The sequence below is a fragment of the Pygocentrus nattereri genome, chromosome 25 (assembly GCF_015220715.1).
Source record: "Pygocentrus nattereri isolate fPygNat1 chromosome 25, fPygNat1.pri, whole genome shotgun sequence".
NCBI classification, from domain to species: domain Eukaryota; kingdom Metazoa; phylum Chordata; class Actinopteri; order Characiformes; family Serrasalmidae; genus Pygocentrus; species Pygocentrus nattereri.
This window is the reverse complement of record NC_051235.1, coordinates 29,280,828-29,308,775: the sequence shown is the minus strand read 5'-3', so window position 1 is coordinate 29,308,775 and position 27,948 is coordinate 29,280,828. Positions and strand designations below refer to the sequence as shown.

At 43.0% G+C, this 27,948-nt stretch overlaps 1 protein-coding gene across 1 annotated transcript in view; it reads left to right on the top strand.

Moving 5' to 3' along the window:
- The window catches only part of LOC108439468 (neuropilin and tolloid-like protein 2), a 40,145-nt gene extending 13,005 nt beyond the window's left edge, over nt 1-27,140 (top strand). Inside the window, exons 2-9 of the mRNA XM_017717905.2 lie at nt 2,746-2,802; nt 3,573-3,713; nt 7,976-8,224; nt 9,754-9,801; nt 11,396-11,523; nt 12,225-12,453; nt 24,531-24,644; nt 25,457-27,140. Coding sequence (XP_017573394.1) covers nt 2,746-2,802; nt 3,573-3,713; nt 7,976-8,224; nt 9,754-9,801; nt 11,396-11,523; nt 12,225-12,453; nt 24,531-24,644; nt 25,457-26,154 — 1,664 coding nt within the window. The 3' untranslated portion in view covers nt 26,155-27,140. The remainder of the gene's footprint in view (nt 1-2,745; nt 2,803-3,572; nt 3,714-7,975; nt 8,225-9,753; nt 9,802-11,395; nt 11,524-12,224; nt 12,454-24,530; nt 24,645-25,456) is intronic.
- The last annotated feature ends 808 nt before the right edge of the window (nt 27,141-27,948 follow it).

The window sequence follows — 27,948 nt, the reverse complement described above, 5'->3', positions numbered from 1 at the left end:
TTGCATTCAAATAAAGCTTCAAAATGTCTTTTGAAGTGAGACCTTCAGCACCTTCAGCAGACTGTACCTGTGCTTGTAGAAGAAATGTGGATGAATCAATGAGCAGCAAACTAACAAAAGCAGAACCTTGGTGAAGCTCCATTTCTGCTTGAGATCCTCCACTGTAACAAAAATCCATGAGCTGAATGAACAAGGGCGAGAGGCTACAAGAGGAGCTGAACCACTGACTGTATATAAGATATACATATATACACTTATTGACTTTGAGATGATTTAAATGACATATACACTCATTGACCATATATATGATATATATGAAATATACACTCATTGACCGTATATAAGATACATACGATATATTCACATATATTCATTGACTTTATATAAGATATGTATATGATATATACTCATCATCATCATCATCGCCGTTGACCGCTTAGTCCAGAAAGGGTCGCGGTAGCAGTTGGAAGAGCAGAGAATCCCAGATGACCCTGTCCCCCGCAACTTCCTCCAGCTCATTCCCAGGGACCCCAAGACGCTCCCAGAACAACTTGGAGATGTAATCCCTCCAGCTGGTCCTTGGATGACCCTGGGGTCCCTGGGGCCATGCCTGGTACACCTCTAAAGCGAGGCGTCCAGGGGGCATTCGAATCAGATGCCTGAACCACCTCAGCTGGCTCCTCTCAATGCCGAGGAGTAGCGGCTCTACTCCGAGCTCCTCCAAGATGGCTGAGCTCCTCACCCTATCGAATAGACTGTAGACCGCCACCCTGCGAAGAAAGCTCATTTCCGCCGCTTGTATTCGCGATCTCATTCTTTCGGTCATTACCCACAGCTCATGACTATAGGTGAGGATCGGGATGTAGACCGACTGGTAAACAGAGAGCTTTGCCTTATGGCTCAGCTCCTCTTCACCACTACAGTCCGGAACAGTGACTGCATTACTGCTGCTGCCTTCCCAGCCTGCGGCCGATCTCACGATCCCTCTTCCCATCACTCGTGAACAAGACCCCCGAAATACTTCAACATCATCTGCAAATAGCAGAGACACCTTGGCATAGACTTTCCCACAGAGGCTGAGCAGTGTGATACCCTGATAGTTGGCACACACCCTCCAGTCCCCTTTTTTAAAAATGGGGACCACCACCCCGGTCTGCCAGTCCAAGGGTACTGTTCCTGAGGTTCATGCGATATTGCCAATACAGCCCTGACCACTCCTGAGTCGCTGGACAGTTGTCCAGAACCTCCTTGAAGCCGACTGAAAGTCTTTTTCCATGACTTCACCTCCTCCCATCTGCTGAGTCGGGAGTACTTCAGGCCATCCAGTCCCTAAAGGCCTCTTTCTTCAGCTTGATGGCCTCCCTCACCACTGGTGTCCACCAGGGGGGTTCTTGGGTTACCGCCCCGACAGGCATCCACAAGCTTTTGGCCACAGCTATGCCTGGCAGCTTCCACAATGGAGGTTTTGAACAGGGTCCATTCAGACTCCATGTCCCCTACCTCTCCCAGGACATGAGAAAAGCTCTCCTGGAGGTGGGAATTAAAATCATTCCGAACAGGTGCCTCCGATAGTCGTTCCCAACACACCCTTACTATTTGCCTCTCGTCCACCAGGACAAACTCCAACTGCATGGCCGCCAGCCGGGGACTCGTGAGTATCCCCACTCCTGCCCGGCGCCTCTCACCCTGTGCAACCCCTGAGTAGGAGAGGGACCAACCCCTATCCAGGAGTTTGGTTCCAGAGCTGACACTGTGTGTGGAGGTGAGCCCAACTATATCTAGTTGGTACCTCTCAACCTCCCACACAAGCTCCGGCTCCTTCCCCCCAGTGAGGTTACATTCCACGTGCCAAGAGCCAGTTTCTGCTGCAAGGGCCCCCCTGCAATCTCCCACTGCCTGTGTAGCACTGCACCGCTCCCCCATGCTGGACTTTGCAGGTGGTGGGCCCACATGGTCTCCCCACATTGCCTCTTCAGGCTGAGCCAGGCGGGGTTATATGGGCTGCCTGGCCACCAGGCACTCGCCGGGGGACACTACCCCCAGACCTGGCTCCAGGGGTAGGTCCCTGTGCCCCTTCCCCAGGCAGGGTACGCGGTTTTCTGTGCCCATTTTTCATGGTGCATTTCCTTTGCAAAGTGCATGTTTCTGATTCTAATGCTGTCTATGGTGTATCTTTAAATAGAATGCAGGCTGTAGATCGCGAGCTGTAATCTTCCTCCAAGTGAGATGTCAGTTTTCATTTTTATAGCTCCTAATTATGTAAATCAGCTCATGTTATAATGAAGACAGTTCAAATATTAAACTCTCCAGAACACATGGACAGAACTGGGAGGGGGCAATTGTGGCATCGGGATTAAATAGTATATTTACAATGTTTCTTTACATCTGTGAAAAAATGTATCTCTCAGACATTTATCAATATATTATTACAGTTAAAGGTATGCAAATAAATTAAACGTCAAAAGAAACTGCACTGTAGAAATAATGTGTTTACTTTTACACCTACAAATTTTTTTGATTTTCTATTTATTTATTTGCTTTTCATTTGTTTGCATTTGTTGTTTTGGATGACATCACTGTGTTTTACTGTTTATGCAGATCAAATATATAGATTTTTATATAGATTTATTTTCTGTTCGATGTATAAAACCTCAGCTGAAAGATGTATATTGTATATTATTGGTATGAAATGTTTTAGTTTCTTGTTTTAATGCCTTGTTTTTATGGCCTTTCTTTCTTTTCCAGCCTGGATTCTTCTGATTGTGATAGAAGAGGGCTTTGCTCTGGCACAAAGAATCAGAGGTAAGTTATGCTTCCCAGCGTTTTTTGTTTTGGGTCTGCCGACCTCGTCCTAAGTAAGAAGATGCGGTGGACGTTTGGACACTGAGATGAAAAGGCTTTTCTGAGTTGCTCTTAGAGAGGTTAGCAGGCGTTCAGTCATTACGGCAGAAATAGCAGCATCTAATCATGTGTCCTGCGGATTGATAGCAGAATTACAGCTTAATGGTTACATACTCTGGTCATTATCCCTGTTTTTGATTCCTTTGAAAAATATCCAGCCTAAAATGTCTCTCAAGCAGTCGGAGACATGAGAGCCTCCTGCAGGATTGTTGTGAAATAACAGGCTTTTTCTTTATAACGTGTCCGTGAAAAAGTTTCTTCCAGAGCCTTTACTGTTTCCTTCTCAAATCACTGCCTCATATTGCAAAAACATTAACGTGGAAATAAATTAAATGTAGATCATTTATCAAATGTTTCTCATTACAAGATTGTCTTAGGAATGTCACCTGAACTTATCTGCCAAAGGAGGATCATTTCACGGCTTAAAATGACCTAAAATAAGTAAAAGTGTCCAGAAATAGGTTGAATAATTTTAGAATATTCCTAAAACGCTATCGCAATAAGAATTATTATGTATCGCTGTTGTTGGGACAAAACCTCGTATCTCCATTCTTGACGTTTTTCGGTTTTTGACATAGTTTGAAATGACCTGTCGCCCTTTACATGGTGTTTAATTTTCATGATAAATGGAGCAAAATGAAAGACCCAAAATTACTTATCTTCACTTACAGAGGCTCAGAATGAAGGTGGACCTCCGTCCAGGAATGACCAATGTGGCGTTTGGACCAAAACCATCAGTGGAGGCCAATTCATGTCCCCCAACTACCCCAACACCTACCCCCCCAACAAGGAGTGTATCTATGTCCTGGAAGGTAGGTAGAAACACCAGTGATATGATTCTGATTAATTAATTAACCAGGAAAAGTGGTGTGTTACTGTGTGTGTTGCACTGGTCTGAGTGGATCAGACACAGCAGTGCTGCTGGAGTTTTTAACACCTCAGTGTCGCTGCTGGACTGAGAACAGTCCACCAACCAAAAATATCCAGCCAGCAGCGTCCTGTGGGCAGCGTCCTGTGACCACTGATGAAGGACTAGAGGATGACCAGCACAAACTGTGCAGCAGCAGATGAGCTGTCGTCTCTGACTTTACATCTACAAGGTGGACCGACAAGGTAGGAGTGTCTAATAGAGTGGACAGTGAGTGGACACAGTGTTTAAAAACTCCAGCAGAACTGCTGTGTCTGATCCACTCAGACCAGCACAACACACACGAACACACCACCACCACGTCAGTGTTACTGCAGTGCTGAGAATGACCCACCACCCAAATAGTACCTGCTCTGTGAGGGTCCATGGGGGTCCTTACCACTGAAGAACAGGATAACAAAGTATCAGAGAAACAGATGGACTACAGTCTGTTATTGTAGAGCTACAGAGTGAAACTGTACGGTCAGTGGAGCTTATAAAGTGGACATTGAGTCCAGAAACAAGGAGGTGGTCGTGTATTTGATGAAGTAAAACCACAACTAATAACATTAACTCATTTAATTTCTCATTAAGACACATGCAGCTCCTCAAGCTTTGTCGTCAGTGGCCCCTCAAGACTGAGGGGCCCCCGATAACAAAGCTTGAGGAGGGGTCTTGAGGGGCCCTGGTCAGTAATCTGTCCCGGCTTATTAATTAGTACTTTTTATTAAGATATAGTGAAATACGTGGAGTTATTGACGCTCTATAAAGCAGTGTTATCTGTGATTACAGTATATCAGTGTTTAGCTGATTCTGTAAAGGGGCTTGTGCACTCCCTGGCCACTTTATTGGAAACCCCTCCCCTTCTCAAATGTGTAACCATTTGGTGTACAGTAAGAGACTGTAGCTCATCTGTTGATGCACAGTTTGTGGTTGTGCCATCCTCAGGCCCTTCATCAGTGGCCAGTTTCTGACCACAGAGCCAAGTGTATCTGATCCTCGATGGTGGAAAGCACCTCTAAGGACAAACCTGAAGAGCTAATGGGGAGAGAACAGTAGCCCAATAGCTAGTGATTGCTCTGCTGTCTGCTGTCACACAGACAAGGAGTTATTAATGCCGCACTGATTGATGCTGGCCTCGAGTAAATACCAACAACATCATTAATAAAGCGGCGTCTCACAAGGTGCCTCTCGGGTTCAGCTTTCTCTCCAGCGAAGCCCACTAATGGTGTTTTTTTTAGACTGTATGGTACTTCAGAGCCTCTTCTCCGCTGTTCTAAATCATAACCTTGCAGTAGATATTATGTTATGTTCCACAAAGCTCTTTTCAGCCATGCCCCAGCGCTGCACGATGCCAAATACAGATTAGATACGCAAGAGTGCCCCCTGCAGGAAAGCTAGAGCATAGCAGCTGTGAGTCCAATACAGCTGTCATACATTATACATCGGAGATGTACCAAGTGATGCATAATATATCTGTCGTTGCTCTGAAACTTGTGCATATTTCTGAGTCATTTACAGTCTTATTTTGTAGACTGAACAAATATTTAAGGCACTGTGCTTGGGATTAAGAAACAGATCTTCATTCGATTTAAAGCATTTATACTGCTTAGATGCTTTAACAGGATTCAGTGGCTTGAATCCTTTGCAAAGTGCATGTTTCGGATTCTAGTGCTGTCTGTGGTGTATCTTTAAAAAGAATGCAGGCTGTAGATCGCGAGCTGTAATCTTCCTCCAAGTGAGATGTCAGTTTTCATTTTTATAGCTCCTAATTATGCAAATCAGCTCATGTTATAATGAAGGCAGTTCAAATATTAAACTCTCCAGCCTCTCAGCTTAAATATTAAACTCTCCAAATGAGACTGTGACTATTTTTTCACTCCAGGTTCTTTTAGAATGTATTATGTTGTAAAGTGGCTTTCATTTGTATTTTTTATATAATATATGGAGTTAATGAAGCTCTATAAAGCAGTGTTGTCTGATTACAGTGTGTCAGTGTTTGTTTAGCTGGTTCTGTAATGGCGCTTATAAAGTGATATTTTCTTGGCTATGTGTACTCCCTGGCCACTTTATTGGAAACCCCAGCCTTTCTCAGTGTGTGGTCATTGGCTCCCCCTTGCTGGTGCTCAGGAAGAGACTGTAGCTCCTCTGATGATGCAGAGCATGCGGCTCTTTTACTGCCCTGTTGTGGCTCCACAGCTGAATCAGATCAGTAGGTAATAATAAAATAATCCTCCTCTACATTAAAATAAAGCTCTGCTGATCCTTCAACACAGTTTAACAGTAAATGGTCTTAAACGCTGGAGTTAATGTAGAACTGCTGATTCACCCTTTAACCCTGAAGATCAGCGCAGACGGCTGGTCACCATAGCAACACAGACAACAGTCTCGCCCAGCTAGTCGCTAATGAAATGGCAAAGAGAGAGATTTAAGACGAACGTTGATAATTTGGAGACGAATGGACTTATTTGTGTTTATAGTCACTCCAGCTGGTTTCCTGATACGTTTAATCTGCAACAAGAAACTGACAAACACTAAAAAGTCACGAGTTTGAAGTTGCTTCTCATTCGCCGGCTTCTTGATTGAATTCCCCGTTCCACCTTATATGGTGCAGCAGTTACATTCCATTTAAGTCCTCACCATTTAAGGTGTAACGGGAAAATTCAAACAAGAAGCTGGTGAATGAGCAGCGACTTCAGCCTCGTAAAAAGTCAAACATTGAGAGACGTTTTACAAGAACAGATTCTAGTTTTGCGGAAAAGTTTCCTGCTGGAGATGCGAGAAAAGCAGCTGTAGCTGAACTGAAGCTTAAAGCTTCCACATTTTTGTTTATATTATATTTTTTAGCCTGTACTAGTACATTTACACATTCTGAGGCACATTTAAAGCCAAGATGGTAAAGGCGGTTTGATTTTTGTTAAAAGGACAAAGTGGCCCTTCTTAACATTTGGGTTGTGAACCCTGCTCAGGCCAGTTCTCTTGGACCACAGAGCTGCTCTTGTCCAGTCATTTTTGGGTGGTGGGCACATGCACCACCATGTCAGTTTCACTGCTGTGCTGAAATACTCAGATACTCAGATGGTATCACATAGTATCTGGTCAAGAGAGGTCTTGTGGTCAGAGAGTGACCGATGATGAGTGGGGAAGAGGGGGGACTGATAAGCAGCATAGATTGTCTACAGTCTATTCATGTACACATTCATGTGGAGCAATAAAGCAAGTATTTCTAATAAAGTGGCCAGGAAGCTGAAATAAGTAGGCGTTTCTAATAAAGTGGACGCTAGGGTTATTTCCTTGGTTTATTGGAGTACAATACCAGAGTTTGCCCAGACTAGATCATCTTTAGAAATATTGCATGCTTGTGTATGTGTGAGCAGGGGGTTGAATAGATTATTATTATTATTATTATTATTATTATATTGCTGCTCCCCCTCAGTCTCCTGTAGGGTGCTTTATCATGATGTGAAGATGATGGCTTCCAGCAGTAGAGGTTAAGTCCCCCCATGCTGTGCTGTGCAGCTGTGGTACGCTGCCTAAATACGGCTTCCCACGCTTTCATCAAATAAATCGTTACTCGTGTAACAAGGTTTTAACTTTACATGAGGTGGAAACGATGCTCCTCAGTTTTAATTCCTTTTTTGGAGCATTTCTGTTGCCTGTTGAACGATGTTGCGATGTGGTTGTGCTTCGCGTCTCTCAGAGGAAGCGTGTGCTTGCCTCCACCCTCACAGCGTGGTACCGTCAGGTGATCCTAGGATTGGAGAAGACCTGGCTGACCAGTGGAGCAACTAAATTGCTGAGAAAATTGGGTAAAAGTCATAAAAAGGGGCAGTCGTGGGCTGGAGGTTAGGGAACCAGCCTCATGACCGGAAGGTCGCTGGCTCGATCCCCAGAGCCGACAGCACATGACTGAGGCGTCCTTGAGCAAGACACCTAACCCCCAACTGCTCCCTGGGTGCTGCGGATTGGGCTGCCCAACGCTCCGGGCAAGTGTGCTCACTGCCCCCTAGTGTGTGTGTGCTCACTAGAGTGTATGTGGTGTTCCACTGCCCAGATGGGTTAAATGTGGAGGTGAAATTTCCCCATTGTGGGACTAATAAGGGTCTCTTAATCTTAATCTAAAATGTTGACAACACTAATTAGATGCTTTTTCCCTGTTGTCCACAGCACTCCCTCGCCAGAGAATCCAGCTGGTCTTTGACAAAAACTACTACATCGAGCCCTCGTTCGAGTGCCGTTTTGATCACCTGGAGATAAGGGATGGCCCCTTTGGCTTCTCTCCGCTCATCAACCGCTACTGTGGGCCCAAAAGCCCCGGTGTGGTCACCTCCACCGGCCGCTTCATGTGGATTAAATTCACCACTGATGAGGAGCTGGAGGGCCTGGGGTTCCGCGTCAAATACACCTACATAGCTGGTAAGCTAGAGAGAGAAATCACTGCTATCTGCTACATTTGGGCTTGTTTCAGTGATAATCCTGTGAAAACACCTGCAATTCAAATGCTGAGCTAAAGCGGTGACATGCTTTAACTACCAAAAGACTTTAGTAGGAAGGCACTGAACGCTTTATTGAAATGATAGTTTGGGGGGAAAAACTATTCAATTCATGCAAGATTCCCCCCTGTTCTCTTAACCCAGATGGAGTCGACAAGCCAAAACCTGTTTGGTGGGCAAAGTTTCCTTCTTTACTTCTGAACTGGAGCTGCAGGGCTTATACAGGGAGATTCACTCGAAAGAGGCCCTGAATATTTTGTAATAACTCTCTTTAGGACGAAGTAATCATAATGAAACAACATACATGGAGCCCTGCGTCGAAATGCGTCTGGCAGAAAACGGAGATCATTTCCAGCATTGCATGTAATGCAGTCGATTACACATGCAACAAGATATATAGCATAGTTTTGGGGTTCAGATGGCTTCGTCCTAACGGGAGTTACAACAGAATATTCGGGGCCTCTTTCGAGTGAATCTTCCTGTAGAAAAATGGACAAAAGTAGAGACAAAAGTCCAGCTTCAGTATGCTCTTTTAAATGTCCATGTTTATAGATAACAGCATGTCTACAATGACAGAAACCACGTAAGCACGTCTATCAGAGATGGCTTAAAGCTATGTAAAGTTGGGAATGGTATTTGGAGACCCCTGTGGTGGAAATGTGTAATTGCAGGCAATGTGTGGAGGAACATGTTGAGGTAAAGAGCATGATAATTCGATTTTTCACTCGACTTCAGTACTTTTGACTGTAAATCCGCAGCACTCTCTTAAAAGCGACGGTTTGTCACGGGTTCTTTAGTAAAGAAATGGTTCTATATAGAGCCATAAACACTCAAAGAACCCTTTGCGTGACTAAAGAGTTCTGTGCATCATAAAAAGCTTCTTCAGAATGTATTGTAGATGGTTCTAAATCGAAAAGGGTTCTGTTTAGCACCAAAAAGAGTTCTTTTATTATTACGATGTCAAGCTTGTAACAATAAAGAACCCTTTGAGTGCTATATAGAACCGCTTTCAAAAAAGGTTCTACAGCACCATCTCCGGCAATCTGTAGGACCGTTTAATGGAGAACCATCTCTTGTAAGCACCGTGCTGCCTCTTTAGCTTAATTCTGAAATCAGGCTTGTTAAATTCAGGTCCTTAATGTCCTCAGCACTGCAGGCTTCAGTGTTTATCCTGCTCTGATTAGCTGATAAGTCCAATCAGGTGTGTTAAATCAGCCCCAAATCTGCAGTGCAGTTAAACACTAAATATAGCAGATATTTCGGCGTATCTTTTGCTGCGGTCACGGGCAATTTCAGCGTGCTGCGTGTTAAACAGGTCAAATAAGACAAACACTAAACACAGCCCATTAGATCAAGCGAGCAGATTTTCCTGCGGCTCTTTCAAACAGGATTTTATCGCCTGTCTCAAAGCTGTGATATCTAAGTAATGCAGCGTGCGTGTTATCATTTCAGACCCAGATTTTAAGCTGCACGTGGGCGGACTCCTGAATCCAATCCCAGGTACGCTCCTCCATCCTTTCGCTGCGCCGCTCAACTCCATTTGAAGAGTCTTTTGTTGTGTGAGGCTGACTGCCGGCTATCTTTCACCGAGGCGCTTCCACTCCTGCCTCTATTGGCTGCCATCCTCTTACCTATCACTGTGTATCTGATTCTGTCTCTCTGACCGCCTTGTTTTTTTTTTTGCCACCCTCGATTTTTCCACCATTTCTCTTCATCTCATCCAATCTTCAACCTCTATTTGTGCTTGATTCTGTCTCTGCTCTTCTCCTCTCGCTGTAATTCTCTCTGTCTGCCCCTTTTTTCGCTTTGTATCGCACATCTTTAGTTTGTGTGTATGTGAGTTTTAGGACGAGAATGTCCTGTTTTTGGTTTGTGGATTGGAGCCTGGTTTAGGATTAGGTACATATCGCTGCTGTCGGAAGAAAACATCGTATCTCCTAAACGGTAACTTTACAGGAGATGGCAAAAGCTGAGTTTACTTTCAAGAACCACGTCATTTTAGGCCACAGAGTAAAGGGCAACAGGCATTTTTGAATTATGTAAGAAACTGGAGATATGAGGTTTTGCTCCCTCCCGACAGGGGTATATTTTTATTATTATATAAAGGTACTTACATATCATTGCTGTCGGAACAAAACCATTTTTCAGTTTTTGACGTAATTTGAAAATACCTGTTCTTTTTTACATTATGTGTAAATTTAATGAAGAATGGACTAAAAGAAACGGTCCAAAATGACGTGGTTCTTTTGGTCCCATTGACCTACATTAAAAGTGAAGTTTTTTGCTTCTCTTGTAACGTTTCTATTTTTGAGGTGCAACGTTTTGAGATATATATTATAAACTGGACACATTTTTATATATAGGTATTTTAATTAAATTTCAGTCAAAATGGCCATTATCTCTGAGGACATTAGATGTTAGATTAGAGTTCAAAAACTGATTCAAATCTACAGAGAAAATGTGGCTCCTAACAACCACCTGGAAGACCTGGTCGACCCCAAAACTGCCCCCATCAGATAAGCAGCACTGAAAGCTTCCATCTCTGAGAGAGAGGAGAAAATCAAGCTGCTTCAGATCTGAAAACATCCACAGGTGTTTCTGTCCATCCTTCCACTGTGAGAAGACCACTCAGCGCTGTGGGTCTGAAAGGACGTGTAGCTGATCAAGAAGAACCTCACTGAGAAAAGGAGACAGAAACACCAAACAAAGAAGCTGGACGATGGACTGACCACCCCAGAGTCCAGACCTCAGCACCACTGAATGGGTTTGATTAGTTCAGAAAATCAACCAGCTTCTAAGACTGAGCTTTGGAGGCGTGTCTGCAGGTTCTTTGAGGAGCTGAAAGTGAGTCTTCTGAAAAGAGTGGAAGCTGGAATGAAGGGAGAGAACGCCTCACTAAATGCTGAAAAAATGTTATTACATTTTTAGATCATTCGTTGTTGGAGACTGGGGTTGTTTTCTGATTGTGTCCTGATGCCTAAAAACGAATAATTTGTACTTAATGGCCATTTTGACTGGAGACAGTTTATTAGAGCCTATAGATCATCCGGCTCAGGCTGTCCATCCTCTCTCTCTGTCCATTCCTGTTAATCAGACTGCCAATTTGAAGTCAGCGGCTCAGACGGCTTTGTGCGCTCCAGCCAAGTGGACGAGGAGGAGAAGGTCAAAGTCGGGGAAGCTCTGGACTGCATCTGGACGATCCGAGCGCCTCCTCATTCCAAGGTGACCTTCTCCACATCCGTCTGACACCAGTTGATCTGCTCTTTTCCGCTTAGACACATCCCCGACCACTAGAAAGCTGGCCTTGATTAGCCCTCAGGGGACCATCAGGACCCCCTGACCCTGTCTGAAGAAACTTTTGAAGGGGAGCTGAAATTAGCAGTGCAGCCGTAGCAGGTATTAGGCCAATGATGCAGAAATAGCTGAAGAGCAGAATCAGCACCAGCAGGAATAAGACTGGGGGGTGTTGGGGGGCGGGAGGGGGTGGTTATGTAAGATTGCTCAGGGATTACACACACACACACACACACACACACACCAGCAAGACGAGAACGTGCTCCAAAAAACACGTCAGAAAAAAACATTCCCAAAGAGACACCATGTAGTAGCACGGCTAGACAGAATTTGTGATTTTACTTCTTAGGATAGGATTCACCTGCATCTCTCTGTGTTATAAAATATGCAGTATGAAATCTCAGGAGGGTTTTGCCGGGTTTTTTCTGCTTAAAGCTTCACTGATTATGTATTTCTTAGAGTTCAGCTCAGCCTGCGTCAGAGATGACCTCAAAGCAGCTCATGTTTCTCAGGCAATGAATCATCCCTCGAAAGTTCCTCGCACCTCGTATTTTCAAATGCCGACCCGTCGTTCCGCAGGACGATCTGCATTGCTTGCTCACCTTAGACTGTTATTTTCACGCCTGCAGATATACCTGCGCTTCCTGGAGTACCAGATGGAGAACTCGAACGAGTGCAAGAGGAACTTTGTTGCCGTTTATGACGGTAGCAGCGCCATCGAGAACCTGAAGGCCAAGTTCTGCAGCACCGTGGCCAACGACGTCATGCTGGAGACCGGCGTGGGCGTGGTCCGCATGTGGGCCGACGAAACCAGCAGGCTCAGCCGCTTCCGCATGCTCTTCACCTCCTTCGTGGACCGTGAGTAACAGTCACTCCTTACAGTTATAATAAAGAATAATGAACATTAGAATAAAGCCCAGCTTTATTACCCATTTCCGAGTCTCCGGCTTGCACAGGATTAGTAAAACAACAACAAACATAAATTTAAACACAAGACATACAACATATAGGAACACGTACAAGCTTCAGATCCACTGGGTCCATTAAAGTGGCAGCTTCCTACATTTTTCTGAGATTTTTTCCACTTATAAGCCCACTTATAATGTTCGTGTGGTTTTATGTGTTAAAAAGTCATAATAAATTTTTACATGATCATTCCACCCTTTGTTTATCCCTCTTTTCTGTGTCTTATACATAAATATATAGCTCCAAAATAGTAACTTTGCAGGAGAAGGAAAAAACATAATTTACTTTTAATGTAAGTCAATGGAACCAAAAAAAGAAAAGTCCTTTTGGGCCATTTATTTTGGTCTATTTATCAGGAGATTTACACACAAAGGGCAACAGGCATTTTCAAACTATGTCAAAAACTGAAATTGATATATATATATATATAGCCAAAAGTATTCGCTTGTCTACCTTCACACACATATGAACTTGAGTGACGTCTCATTCTTAATCCATAGGGTTTAATATGATGTCGGCCCACCCTTTGCAGCTATAACAGCTTCAACTCTTCTGGGAAGGCTTTCCACAAGGGTTAGGAGTGTGTTTATGGGAATTTTTGGCCGTTCTTCCAGAAGTGCATTTGTGAGGTCAGACACTGATGTTGGACGAGAAGGTCTGGCTCACAGTCTCCGCTCTAATTCATCCCAAAGGTGTTCTATGGGGTTGAGGTCAGGACTCTGTGCAGGCCAGTCAAGTTCTTCCACACCAAACTGGCTCATCCACGTCTTTATGGACCTGCTTTGTGCACTGGTGCGCAGTCATGTTGGAACAGGAAGGGGCCGTCCCCAAACTGCTCCCACAAAGTTGGGAGCGTGAAATTGTCCAAAATCTCTTGGTGCTGAAGATTTAAGAGTTCCTTTCACTGAAACTAATAAAGCCGTGAAGCTGAATTGTGGTGCTACAATGCCCGAATATCTGCCACAGTGTGTTTTATTACTTTTAACAATGAAAATAAAATATTACTTGGAAAAATTTCCAAGGTGTTCCCAAACTTTGAATGGGAAATACAATCATAAGCAGAAAGTTGGTTAAAGTGTAAACAAGGCAACACATCCAAAACATAAAACAGCTTTTTTTTTTTGCAAATTTTAATGCAGAACTTTTATATTTCTCTGCTTTTATCTGAGTTTAATGTTACAAAAAAATGTAAAAGTCAGATATAAATGACTCATTTGCACAGGTTCCATGAAATTCAGCAAACAATCAGTAATTGTGCATTGAAATGCGCAGGAGTGTGTCTCTGTAGAGGACTTGTAACTTATTTACTTAGAAAATCAGTACAACATGGAATTAGATCAGGAACGTGGAACAGCTGTGAATGCTTTTTGTTTAATATCAAGAGTATAAATCTCTCCAACTCCATTTTTATGTTATCTCGCCATTATTAACCGTTACGTTGCACCTCTGATCTGTCAGGATCCGTAAGAGATTCATTGTGCACATTATTTATTTGACTTTCATGTGATATTCAATCTGAATCATCTAACAGCTTGACCTGGCGGCACGTTCACCATCGCCATGCACTGAGATTCAGTTCTCAGCTATATGTGTTTGTGTTGAGATGCACATAAAATATGTACTGTTTATTTATTCAGTGTGTTTTCCAGTGTGTATGTTTAGGCCTTTGTTCTGTCATTCATCTTTATGATATATAGATGCACTTAAAGATGTGTTGTGCGTTGGTGCTGCTGCATGGTGAGCTGCACTGCTAAAGGCTTTTTAGATTGTCACTGCAGGCTGATATCTGAAGCTTATAACTTGGGCAGTCATCACCTATTTAGAAAAGAATGAAGTGAATTAAAGCCAATCTTGTCCAAAAGCAGCGATATTGAAAAAGACCAGAAGGCAATGCATTGGATTGATTAGATTCATATCGACGAACGAAATGTATTATATATTGAACTAATGTTATGCGTTTATGTTGTGCTTTTGAATCAGAGTAATTCAGTGCATTACTGATTTGTGTGCAGTGCAGTACAGTAAATCAGCTTTTGCTGCACAGTTTAAATGAGCCCACTTGACATTCTATGTTTTTAACATGTTTTATTAATACTTTTTTTCAATTATCGCTGCATTTTACTGTTAGAAATACCAATCCTGCAAAATAAATAGAAAATCCAATTTTTTTTTTTTCACAATTTCTTCATACTTTAGTATATGAGATGTAATCAGAGAGATTCAGAGTGGGTTTGGTGTGAAATGGTTCAGATGTCTTTACAGTGGTGGTGATGGGAACCAGGGGTTGCCTTGACTACAACACAGATATAGGCATTTTATATACTATCCAAAACCACCAGTGAACCTACACAAGTCTTTTGAGCTTAGATCCATATTATATCGAATGTTGATGATGGAAAATAGTTAAAAATCTGAAATAATGTTTTCTTTTTTTATTATTTTTCATTACCACGCTCTGATCGGACCCCGTCTTCATGAATGCCTTTTTTGTTTTAGGCCTTCTTGAAAGGATCATAAATCAGTGTCTCTGACTTAAAGCTACTTATGCATAATCCTTGTTTGTACTGGCTTTAGGTGAGGTAGCTCCGCCGCTCTTTAGCTTTGGGGCAGTCGCAGGCTGGAGGTTAGGGAACCAGTCCTATGACCGGAAGGTCGCCAGTTTGATCCCCAGAGCCGACAGTATGTTACTGAGGTGCCCTTGAGCAAGACACCTAACCCCCAACTGCTGGAGATAGGGCTGCCCACCGCTCTGGGCAAGTGTGCTCAGTGCCCCCTAGTGTGTGTGTGCTCACTAGTGTGTATGTGGTGTTTCACTGCACAGATGGATTAAATGCGGAGGTTAAGTTTTCTCATTGTGTGACTAATAAGGGTCACTTAATATAATTAATCAGCTTTCAGAGGCATTACATTTTTCTGACATCTGGTTCCTATCCCCACCATTATAAACAATTCTGACTCTGACTAGAACGGAGCGTTTCACACCAAACCATGCGAAGTGACTTTGTTTACAACTTAACCAGTTGATTATGCTGAAACTTTGGAAAATTAGTGGAGGTCCGGGTTAAGTCAGAGATCAAATTTAGATCTTTTTAGAGTAAAGTGGGTGGGGCTTATGCTATGGACACACTCAAAAGACTAGGCCTTTTTCTGAGCAAAGAAAAGATCAATTCTATAAGACTAGAGTTTAAATATGTATATTGATATGGGTTTATTTTGTTAAAGGGCAGCACAGCAGGCATTGAAAACAAAAACATACTGGAGAACTTACACTATATTGCCAAAAGTTTTCACTCACCCATCCAAATCACTGAATTCAGGTGTTCCAATCACTTCCATAGCCGCAGGTGTATAAAACCAAGCATCTAGGCCTGCAGACTGCTTCTACAGACATTAGTGAAAGAATGGGTCGCTCTCAGGAGCTCAGTGAAGAGCTCGGTCTGGGTTTGCTGGTTGCCAGGAGACGGTACTTGTCTGACTGCATTGTGCCGAGTGTAAAGTTTGGTGGAGGGGGGATCATGGTGTGGGGCTGTTTTTCAGGAGTTGGGCTCGGCCCCTTTGTTCCAGTGAAAGGAACTCTTAAAGCTTCAGCACCAAGAGATTTTGGACAATTTCATGCTCCCAACTTTGTGGGAACAGTTTGGGGACGGCCCCTTCCTGCTCCAACATGACTGCGCACCAGTGCACAAAGCAGGTCCATAAAGACACGGATGAGCCAGTTTGGTGTGGAAGAACTTGACTGGCCTGCACAGAGTCCTGACCTCAACCCCATAGAACCCCTTTGGGATGAATTAGAGCGGAGACTGTGAGCCAGGCCTTCTCGTCCAACATCAGTGTCTGACCTCACAAATGTGCAAAAATTCCCATACACACTCCTAACCCTTGTGGAAATCCTTCCCAGAAGAGTTGAAGCTGTTATAGCTGCAAAGGGTGGGCCGACATCATATTACACCCTATGGATTAAGAATGAGACGTCACTCAAGTTCATATGCGTGTGAAGCCAGACGACCGAATACTTTTGGCAATATAGTGTATATAATTGGAACTCTTTAGAATTAAGATGTTTTAACACATAAAATATTGAAAATCGAATTGAATCTTGACCTCAGAGTCGAAAATCATATCATATATGTGAAAACATATGTGTCATTATAGCCCTACTGCATATAGCATTAGCTACAGGCTAGAGACACTGCGTGGAGAAGGCTTGACAGTTTTGGCTAATCCAAAACTGACCTTTGACCCGGCCAGCACTCAGTCAGTCTGAAAAAGCGGCGGAGCCAGCAGGCCAGTTCGAAACCTCATTCATATTTCATCCCTTAATGCGCTCTAGGCAGGTGGAGTGCTCGGCTACTGCCAGCCCTGACTGCAAATATAAAGGCATTAAATAAAGATACGCTGCTGCCTCCAGTGCTGCACTGCAATTTTAGTTCAGGTTTGGACACTACAGGCAAAGAAATAAACAGGGTTTTATAACCGCTCAGCTCTTGTCTAATGCAGTTCCCAGCTTGGGCTGTATACACCATAACGCTGATAACACTCAAAGCTCGTGTTTAATGTTTAACCAAAGCGTACTCTAACTGATGTCTTTAGAGTGGTGGTGATAGGAACCAGGCGTCGCCATGGCTACAACACAAATATAGACATTTTATTTACCATCCAAAACCACCAGTGAACCTACACGAGTCTTCTGAGTGTTTATATGGCATATTAATTATGGTAAAACAGTGATAAATCTGTACAAAACAAGTTTTTGAGGAAATGTTTAAGGCCAAAACATCCCTAAAACTATCGTAAAACAGCGTCTCAGACATCAGGCTGTGAGATCATAACCATTTCATGTAGTAACTTTCTGTGAGGGAGCTTTTAGAGGTGGACGTCTGGTTCCTATCACCACCACTGAGAACAATTCTGAGTCAGTAAGTTCCTCTAGAACAGACCAAACCACTCTGAACCACTCTGTTTACATCTCTTGTCAAGTAAAATGATCTTAAATATAGTGAATAAATCTAATATATCTCCTGTTGTGATTGTTCTAAGCTTAATTTAAGACTATTTTCCTTATTTCTAGACATTATTTACTTGTTTTAAGTGATTTTATTAGGTAAAATTTGTCTTGAAACCAACAAAACATCTGCTAGTATAGTGCGATCAATTTACTTGATAAAATTTACTTGATAAAATTACCTAAAATAAGTAAACTATGTCTAGAAATAAGCCAGATAGTCTTATAATAAGTGTACAACCCAATCAAAAAGGAAAATATCAGATATATTGACTAGATTTAAGGTAATTTCACTTGACAAGATATCATTTTTTGCAGTATATGCAGATAAATCAGAATACTCTGATTAAAATGTCCATGTTTCTGTGCTTTCTGTGAGAGAAGCTCCATGCTGCCTTTATTGTTGGATGCACTGTGACGGTTTCTGAGCGAATGTCCACACATTCAGAACTTAATTCATATTGTTCTAAAAATGCTTATTATCAAAAATTCAAAATGCAAAATTGTACATCTATAATTTTTTTGGTTTGTTTTGTGTGTATATGGTGGCATGCAAAAGTTTGGGCACCCTTGAAAATTTCTGTTACTGTGAATTGTTAAATGAGTAGAAGGTGGACTGATCTCCAAAAGGCTTAAAGGTGAAACAATCCTTCCAACATTTTAAGATAGATTAGTGTATTATTATTTTATTTTATACAGTTGTAGAGTGAAAAAAAGATGCTAATGATCTTGTGATGCTCTTATCAAGCCAGTAGCTGGTAATTAACTGGATTATTAATACTGCGTTATTAAGCAAAAACTAAGATGAATGAAGTATTTTCTAAAGCACTTTTGTTTGTGTATTAGACATCATGATCATGTACACAACCATCAAAGCACTGGGTCCATTTATTTTCATCAAGTTATTATTCTTTCTTCAATAGAAATCACCAATCTTATTCTAAAGTGAAGAATAGTTCTAGGTTTCCAAAGACTGTGTTACGGACAAGTACTCCGACAACAAGGGTTTTCACAAATTTACAAAGAGGAAAGCATTTTAAAAATTTCCAGTGACGAAAAAGTGCCATCTTGGTGTGGATAGGAGGCCAAAGCACAGATAAAAATCCAGATGTGTGTGGAAATGGACTTAGCATGTGCTAAGAAGGCGCTACATTCTGCCTTAAGATCTTAAGAGCTTCTAATTAGCATCTAACTTATTAGACTGCATTTCAACCATTTTGACAAAAGATTGGCTGAATGTCTTCATGTCAGTTAATGATACATGAAATATTATGATATATAATACACAACTAGAAGTGTTCTGGAACTTACATTATGTAAGACTTGGGATTTGGAGACCTCTCTGGTGGAAATGTGTAACTGCATGCCAAAGAGCATTTTGTAGTGTGGGTTGTGCTTCGGTCCCCTTCCCTGAGTGGATGAATCTGATGATTGAAAGAAAATTCAAAGAGATCTCAGTCAACACTTTATGAAGGACACATCATCTGTGGATGTGGGTGAAATATCTACTATTATCATTATACACTATATAGACAAAAGTATTGGGACACTCCTCATAATTATTGAGTTCAGGTGTTTTAGCCACACCCATTGCTTACAGGTGTATAAAATTAAGCACATAGCCTTGCAGTCCCGATAGACAGAGAGCCGTCACTGGACTCTGGAGCAGTGGAAACGTTCTGTGTAGTGATCAATCAGCTTCTCTGTCTGTCAGTCTGATGGATGAGTCTGGGTTTGGTGAACACCAGGAGAATGTTACCTGCCTGACTGCACTGTGCCAGCTGTAAAGTTTGGAGGAGGGATGATGATACGGCTTGTTTTTCAGGATTTGGTCTAGAACCCTTAGTTCCAGTGGAGGGAAATCTTAATGACTCAGCACCAAGACATTTTGGACAATTGTACACTTCCAACTCTGTGGGAAGAGTTTGGGGAAGAACCTTTGCTGTTCCAGCATGACTGAGTGACCAGAGCTGCTCTATAAAGGCCTGGCTGGCTGAGTTTGGTGTGGAAGAGCTTGACTGGCCCTCACAGAAGAGTGGAAGCTGTTGTAGCTGCAGAGGGGGAACAGCTCCATATTAATGCCCATGGATTTAGAATGGGACTCATAAAAGCTCCTGTAGGTGTGATGTGTAGGTGTCCCGGTACTTTTGTCCGTGTATAGTGTATCTTCATCAGTACAACATTGAGACCTGAATATTAAGCCAGACTTTTTGAGCTGTTAATACAGGAGACGTATGATGGGGTTTGAAACACATGATGGGGCTTTAGAATTAGGCTAGTCCAAATGCGCTATAAAGCGCCCGAAACTCAAGTGTTATTGATTAAACTACAGAAATGGCTACATTATTGCCTCAGCATTAGACGGGTTTTATGTTAATATGCAGGACTTTTCCATTTGCTTTTAAGCTCGCTGCACAATCTGTTGGTTTGATCCCAGTTCAAAACGTAAGAGTAAAGTCATCAATTTGGGTAAATTGTTGTTAATCCAATATGCTGTACGAGCAGATCAGAACAATGCCGGCATTCAGCGTCCATTTGGAAATGTGTAAAGTTAATTAAAGCTAGTGCCGTCCAAAAGCAGCGATATCGAAGGGCCCATTACTCGCCCTCAGCTTTTTGCCATGTAATTCAAATAAGCCTGGTGCATTTTCCATGCTAATGGGTCACGCCTAATGGAAAAGGGGAATTATTTATCTGGCATTGATGAATGAAAAAAGCTAAATGAGGTTTTCCCTCATTCAGAGGGGAACAGTGTGCGATTTGCCTTCCACTTTCTAGCGTCTCAGGGCCGTGGATTCTGTAAAGGTTGTACGTGGGCTGTGGATAATTACTGTGGAGCGAACACTGGCCTGTAATATTTTTGTTAAATGCCTGGATAATCAGAGAAATGAGTTGCTGAATCGGTTGGCAGCTCTGAACGCTAATGCATCCGAAAGCACGGCGCTCCGCTGGCCCGGAGCCGCTTTCATCACGGAAACGGGAAAACAAACGCACTGCACTCCCAAACAGGTCGGCAGGCAGAGCCGGATTTATATCCTTCATCAATCAAGCAGAGCACGAGCTGCCTCTTACACAGAGCTGCTCTCAGGCTCACACAGACTGTCTCACTCTCTCTCCTCACTCTCTCTTCACTCTCTCTCCTCATACTCTCTTCACTCTCTCTCCTCACTCTCTCTTCACTCTCTCTCTCTTCACTCTCTCCTTGCTCTCTCTTCACTCTCTCCTCACTTTCTCCTCTCACTCTCTCCTCACTCTCTCTCCTCACTCTCTCTTCAATCTCTCCTCACTCTCTCTCCTCACTCTCTTCACTCTCTCCTCACTCTCTCCTCTAATTCTCTCTCCTCACTCTCTCCTCACACTCTCTATTCACTCTATCATCTGACTCTTTCTTCTCTCTCCTCACTCTCTCAACTCTCTCCTCTAATTCTCTCTCCTCACTCACTTCACTCTCTCTCCTCTCTGTCTTCACTCTCTCCTCACTCTCTTCACTTTCTCTCCTAACTCTCTCCTCTAATTCTCTCTCCTCTCACTCTCTCTCCTCACTCTCTTCACTCTCTCCTCTGACTTTCTCTCCTCTCTCTTCACTCTCTCCTCACTCTCTCAACTCTCTCCTCTAATTCTCTCTCCTCACTCTCTCTCCTCTCACTCCTCACTCTCTTCACTCTCTCTCCTCTCTGTCCTCACTTTCTCTCCTCACTCTCTCCTCTAATTCTCTCTCTTCTCACTCTCTCCTCTAATTCTCTCTCTTCTCACTCTCTCCTCTCACTCTCTCCTAACTCTCTCCTCTCACTCGCTCTCTTCTCACTCTCTCCTCTCACTCACTCTACTCACTCTCTCTCCTCACTCTCCTCTTTCTGTTCTCTCTCCTCTCACTCTCTCTACTCACTCTCTTCACTCTCTCTCTCTCTCCTCACTCTTTCTTCTCTCAACTCACTCTCTCTTCACTCTCTCCTCTGTTCTCTCTCTCTCCTCATTCTCTCTTCTCTCACCTCACTCTCTCTTCACTCTTTCCTCTCACTTTCTGTCCTCAGTCTCTCTTTCACTCTCTCCTCACTCTCCTTTCACTCTCTCGTCACTGTCTCTCCTCACTCTCTCCTCTTTCTTCTCTCTCCTCACTCTCTCCACTCTCTCCGCACTCTCTCCTCTCTCTTTCTTCTTTCTCTCTCTCACTCTGTCTTTCTTCTCTCTGTCCCTCTCTCTCTTCTCTCTCTCTCTCTCTCTCTCTTCTCTCTCTTCTCTCTCTCTCTCCATCTTTCTTCTCTCTCTCTCTCCCTCCCTCTCTCTCTCTCTCTCTCTCTCTCTCTCTCTCTCTCTCTCTCCCATTACTAGAATGCAGATTTTCTGCTGAGCTTAATGTCCTCTACGGTGTTTTTCTCTGGACAGAAAGTCAGGCGGCGTGAAGCGGATCTGAGGCTGGTTGTGAGTTGTGTTTAGTGGTTTTGGCAGCAGGAGCTGCATGTGTTACTGTGAGCCGGAGGAACAAAGTGTAATCTAAAGGCTGAAAGAGACACATTAATCTTTATGAGGCGGTGAACCAGTGTCCCGCTCCGGCTGTCAGACTGAATGGGCTTCCGCTAAGCAGACAGAAAGAGGAGAGCGAACCTGGAGAAAGCGAGCCCCCCCTCGGCCTGAGCATGATGGAGGCTGGGTGGGAGATGGGGAGAAGTGCTCGTTTGAAGGCGAGTGGCGGCTAATGAGTTTGGAAGTGAGCAGCGAGCGAGAGAGCGGCGGATCCTGCAGGGAGACGGGGGAGCATTACGACCCTCTTCATCCTGCTGTCAGAAACACTTACACCCACACTGGTGGAGTGGTCTACCTCTATACGTGAAGAGCATGCGTTATCTCCCTCTCTCTCACCTGAACCCCAATCAGAACCCTGCAGAATGCTGAACACGAGCTGTGCTAACTAACCTGGGCCAGGAGCTCTCGTCCTGCATGGCTAATGGTGTGTTTGGACAGTCCTCATCAAATACGCTGCGTTTATATTGTGACGGTACACGGACCACGGCAAACTGGATGCTCCACATCTGTGAAGGGATCACTGACGGAAAATTCCAGATTCAGTCCAAGGGAGCCTTCTTATTTCTCTCATTATACCAGAACAAGACCGCAAAACGCTAGAGGACGCCTCTGATGTCAGTCTTTGATCTGACCACAGACAGAGAGTCGGGAGACCAGGGTTCGCAGAATATTTGAAGAGCGCTCTGTCCACCTCTGCTAATCTTCACCCAGTCTGAACAGTTCAGACACACAGCTCTTATACCTCGGCATAGATGCCCTTCTGGACCCTTGGTGCCGTCATAAAAGACCTCATACAATTGGATCCTGTTGTAAAAAAAGTAGAGTTGGCTTTCTGAGGCACCCAGACCTCTTTGCAAATGTGTCGTAAACGGGACATTTTACAGGACAATTTGCTGTAACTGTACAAACCACCACTAACATGCCTACCAATGAATATCAACATAAAACAGGGAAAAAAGAACAGAAAACTAGAAAAATTACAGTTCCATTCAGAGAAAAGCAGCACAAACAACAAAAAACGTAACATTTAACAGCCGTTAATGCGATACTTAATTAACCCTTGTTTATAGCAGCCATAAAAGAGGTGGTCCCTCAGTCCAGCTGTGCTTTTTTCCTCGGTAGTGTTACTTTAATATATCGTCGCTGTTTGTCGCTCATATCTCCAAAATGGGAGCTTTACAGGAGAAAGAAAAACTTTATTAACTTGTAATAGAATTTAATGCAACTACAGTTTTTTTTCCAAGTACTTTTGGATCATTTCTGTTGATACAAGCGACAATATATATAAATATATATGATGGAAACACAATGATTTACAAAACCAGAAGTGAGATGGATTTTCGTCGTCATTGGCGAGCAAAAGTGTTATTATTGAGTTGAAACTCTTTTTGTTGTGTCAGTCGTGCCGGGTTGTTTAATGTAAAGAAAGCTGCTGTTGTCTGTTTTTTCTTGGCACACCTGTCTTTGTGGAGAGGTTTGAATAGTTTTTCACAGCAATGGGTTTTCACCAATCCCCCTTCACCTTTCATTGCTCACTAGCAGCTCAACACAGAGTCCCAGCATTTCAGAGAGATAACAGAACCTTAGTTTCTCTGATTACAGATAGGAATAATGTTTTATTTCACTGTATTAAATAACAGTCAACGTCCACTCTGAGGGCAGAACGGCCACTAGGGGGCTGCAGAAAGATGAACTGTGGAAAGTAGAAGGATGTAATTAGCTGAAAATGAAAGAAAGCTTACATTTATCTTGGGCAACAGGACACTAACATCACTGCTACTGAGAGCTGATTGGTTGGCGTTACTGCTATTGAGTGCTGATTGGTGGGTGAACTTGCTTAGTGAAGCTGTTCACATTCACTGATGTCATGAATGTTCATAAGTCACTGTTATAAAGTCCTATAACTGCAATTTTAAAGCTCTCAAAAATATAACAGCAGTGTTTAAATATTATATGCAGTTCTGTGTTGGGAAAATTTGTGTAATTGTCTATATAAAAGGATTAAATATTTACACACTATAATTTTGCACAAAAGCTCCAGAGGATCCCCTTGGACTCATTTTGGACTCATCCGGGAGCTCCTTCTAATGTCTGACCAGCATTAGATACACTGTTTAGTGGTAGCTCTTACAGTGTAGAGCAGTGGTCTAGTCTAGTGGTCTAGGTCTAAAACACCTAACACGTCTCGAAAACATCTAACACATCTCTAGAACATCTAACATATCTCTAAAACCTTTAACATGTCTCTATAACATCTAACACGTCCTGAAAACAACTAACACGTCTCTATAACATCTAACACATCTCCAGAACATCTAACATATCTCTAAAACATTTAGCATGTCTCTATAACATCTAACACGTCCTGAAAACAACTAACACGTCCCAAAAACATCTAACACACCTCCAGAACATCTAACATGGCTCTAAAACCTCTGTTTTTCAGCTCCTTGCTCTGGCAACACCTTCTTCTGCCACAGCAACATGTGCATCAACAATTCGCTGGTGTGCAATGGCGTGCAGAACTGCGTGTACCCTTGGGATGAAAACCACTGCAAGGGTGAGTATGTGTGTGTTTTTAGGCCTGGCTGATGTTCTCAGACTAAGAAACTGAACTGACATTTGCAGAATGAACTTTGCCTGCAGCCACTTTCAACCATTACATAATTTTCTTATGAGGAGAGTTTAGGTGAAGTGTGGCACAGTTATAGTGGAAGCTTATAAAATCCACAGCCTCTCACTGTAGGACGACCTTCAGTCGGCCAAAATCTAGTTACAAACAGAGTGAATGCTTCTATTATTGATTCAATTATTGACTATTATTTGATTAAATGAGTAATCAAACTCTGCTGCCTTTAGTGTTCTTTTTTAATATATGTATAATTCAGATATACATATAAGGTGCTTACATATCTTATGCTTGCACTGATTATGGTAATGTATTGCTAGTCTGTGCAACTTTACAGGTTTCAAATAATTAGTAAGAAGGTATAAAAAAGAAGAATTGATATGAGATTAAATTGTAATGAAATTAATATCCAGAATGCCCTGTATTTCAAAAGTGTTGACAAATGTAGAGAATGGAGAATATTTTGATAAAACTCTAAGTAGATAATGACAATATTTTGTTGATCATTTAATAACATCTTGTTGTCATAAAATGCTGCATGTATTTTTAATTACATTCAAAAATACTTTCCTTTTACTGGTTCATAATCAGACAACAGGGCTTTTCTAGCAAAACTGTGCTTATTGTTCATACAACGGACCAATTTTGGTGTATAGTCTGAACTGTATTATAGGATTAAGTTTTCACTGCATATGAAATAGCATTAAATTCTTAATCTGAATGACTGTATGTTCATCCAACAGAGAAGAAGTCTAAAGGCCTTTTCCACCAGATCACCAAAACCCACGGCACTGTCATCGGCATCTCCTCCGGCGTGGTTCTGGTGCTGCTCATCATCTCCATCCTGGTGCAGATGAAGCAGCCCCGTAAGAAGGTGGTGGCGCGGCGTCCGGCTGTTTTCAACAAGGCCGGCTTCCAGGAGGTCTTCGACCCTCCACACTATGAGCTCTTCTCGCTGCGGGACAAGGAGCTGTCCTCAGATCTGGCCGAGCTTTCCGAGGAGCTGGAGAGCTTCCATAAGCTGCGGCGTTCCTCCACCGTGTCCCGGTGCGTCCACGAGCATCACTGCGGTGCTCAGGTGCCACCCAGTGCCAAGCAGAGCCGCTCCACGCTGAGCTCCATGGAGCTGTCCTACCACAACGACTTCTCCAAACCTCCTCCGCCCATGAAGACCTTCAACAGCAGCAGCAGCGGCAGCGGCACCGGCAGCTACAAGAAAAGCTGCTACGGCTACAAACAGACTCACGAGTGCGCCGAGCAGGTCATCGAAGACCGAGTGATGGAGGAAATCCCCTGCGAGATTTACGTGAGGGGCGGGGCCACAGGGAGCATCGGCAGCGGCTGCGGCAGCATCAGCATCCGTAACCACGGCAGCGTCGCACGTAGTAACAGCGCCGCCGTGGCCGACCAGGGCCAGCGGTCCATCTCCATGGACTTCTGAATAGATCGAGGCGGGAGAAGCGGAGGCGAGGAAAGGGAAGAGAAGGAGCCTGACCTCCATAGAATCTAACTATTATTACTATTATTATTATTATTATTATTATTTCTTTTTTTTTTAATATATATATATATTTTTTTTTGTTCTTCATTTCTTTATCGTTTGTCATTGTTTAAAAAAAAACCTGCCTTTCTGATGTGAAATGAAAGCGGTCCATCTACCTGGACTTCCGGAAGAATGAGGGAGGAAAAGGAGGGGAAACAGAGGGGAAACCTTCACTTTGTCCTTCACTGCAAAAAGGTGCTTCAGCGAGTGAAATCATCCTTAATCTAGTCAATACATCTAAATAACGAGACCTCACAGAACTCTTGTTAAACTATTATTGGATTTATTTCTAGATGTTTACTGTGTCTGTTTACTTTTGTTCTAAGTGCTTTTAGTAGTAGACAAGGAGTAAAGTGGCCACTTTAGAGTGAAGTAGTAATTCCAGGGGGTTAAATTTACTCAGTTTAACATACTAATAAGAAATTTAATGTAAAATGGCCTGTGGCATATTTTAGATATTGTTTTCTTTGATCAATAGGTTAAAAATGTGCACTGACACATTTGAGTATCACTTCAGTTTTCCCTGTAGAGGATGTGTTAACGTATTTTCACTTAAATCAACAAAACATGCCATTTGACCAGAGGTGTTCGAATCATTTCGAGTCCTCAGTGAATGGAGCTAAACGGCTAAAAACCTACAGGTTAAATAGCTTCTAATCACAGACACAGAACTTTCCTTTAATGTTAGAAAGTAGAAGAATATATTTCACTAAAACAGCAAAGAAAATCACCTGGATGTTCTTTTTCTACAGCAGTCGGGTTTTACTGCTACTGAGTGCTGACTGATTAGCATTACTACTACTGAGTGCTGACTGATTAGCATTACTACTACTGAGTGCTGACTGATTAGCACTACTGCTACTGAGTGCTGACTAATTAGCACTACTGCTACTGAGTGCTGACTGATTAGCATTACTACTACTGAGTGCTGACTGATTAGCACTACTGCTACTGAGTGCTGACTAATTAGCACTACTGCTACTGAGTGCTGACTGATTAGCACTACTGCTACTGACTGCTGACTGATTAGCACTACTGCTACTGAGTGCTGACTGATTAGCACTACTGCTACTGAGTGCTGACTGATTAGCACTACTGCTACTGACTGCTGACTGATTAGCACTACTGCTACTGAGTGCTGACTGATTAGCATTACTACTACTGAGTGCTAACTGATTAGCATTACTGCTACTGACTGCTGACTGATTAGCACTACTGCTACTGAGTGCTGACTAATTAGCACTACTGCTACTGAGTGCTGACTGATTAGCACTACTGCTACTGAGTGCTGACTGATTAGCATTACTGCTACTGAGTGCTGACTGATTAGCACTACAGCTACTGAGTGCTGACTGATTAGCACTACTGCTACTGACTGCTGACTGATTAGCACTACTGCTACTGAGTGCTGACTGATTAGCACTACAGCTACTGAGTGCTGACTGATTAGCATTACTGCTACTGAGTGCTGACTGATTAGCACTACTGCTACTGAGTGCTGACTGATTAGCACTACTGCTACTGAGTGCTGACTGATTAGCATTACTGCTACTGAGTGCTGACTGATTAGCATTACTGCTACTGACTGCTGACTGATTAGCACTACAGCTACTGGGTGCTGACTGATTAGCATTACTGCTACTGAGTGCTGACTGATTAGCACTACAGCTACTGGGTGCTGACTGATTAGCA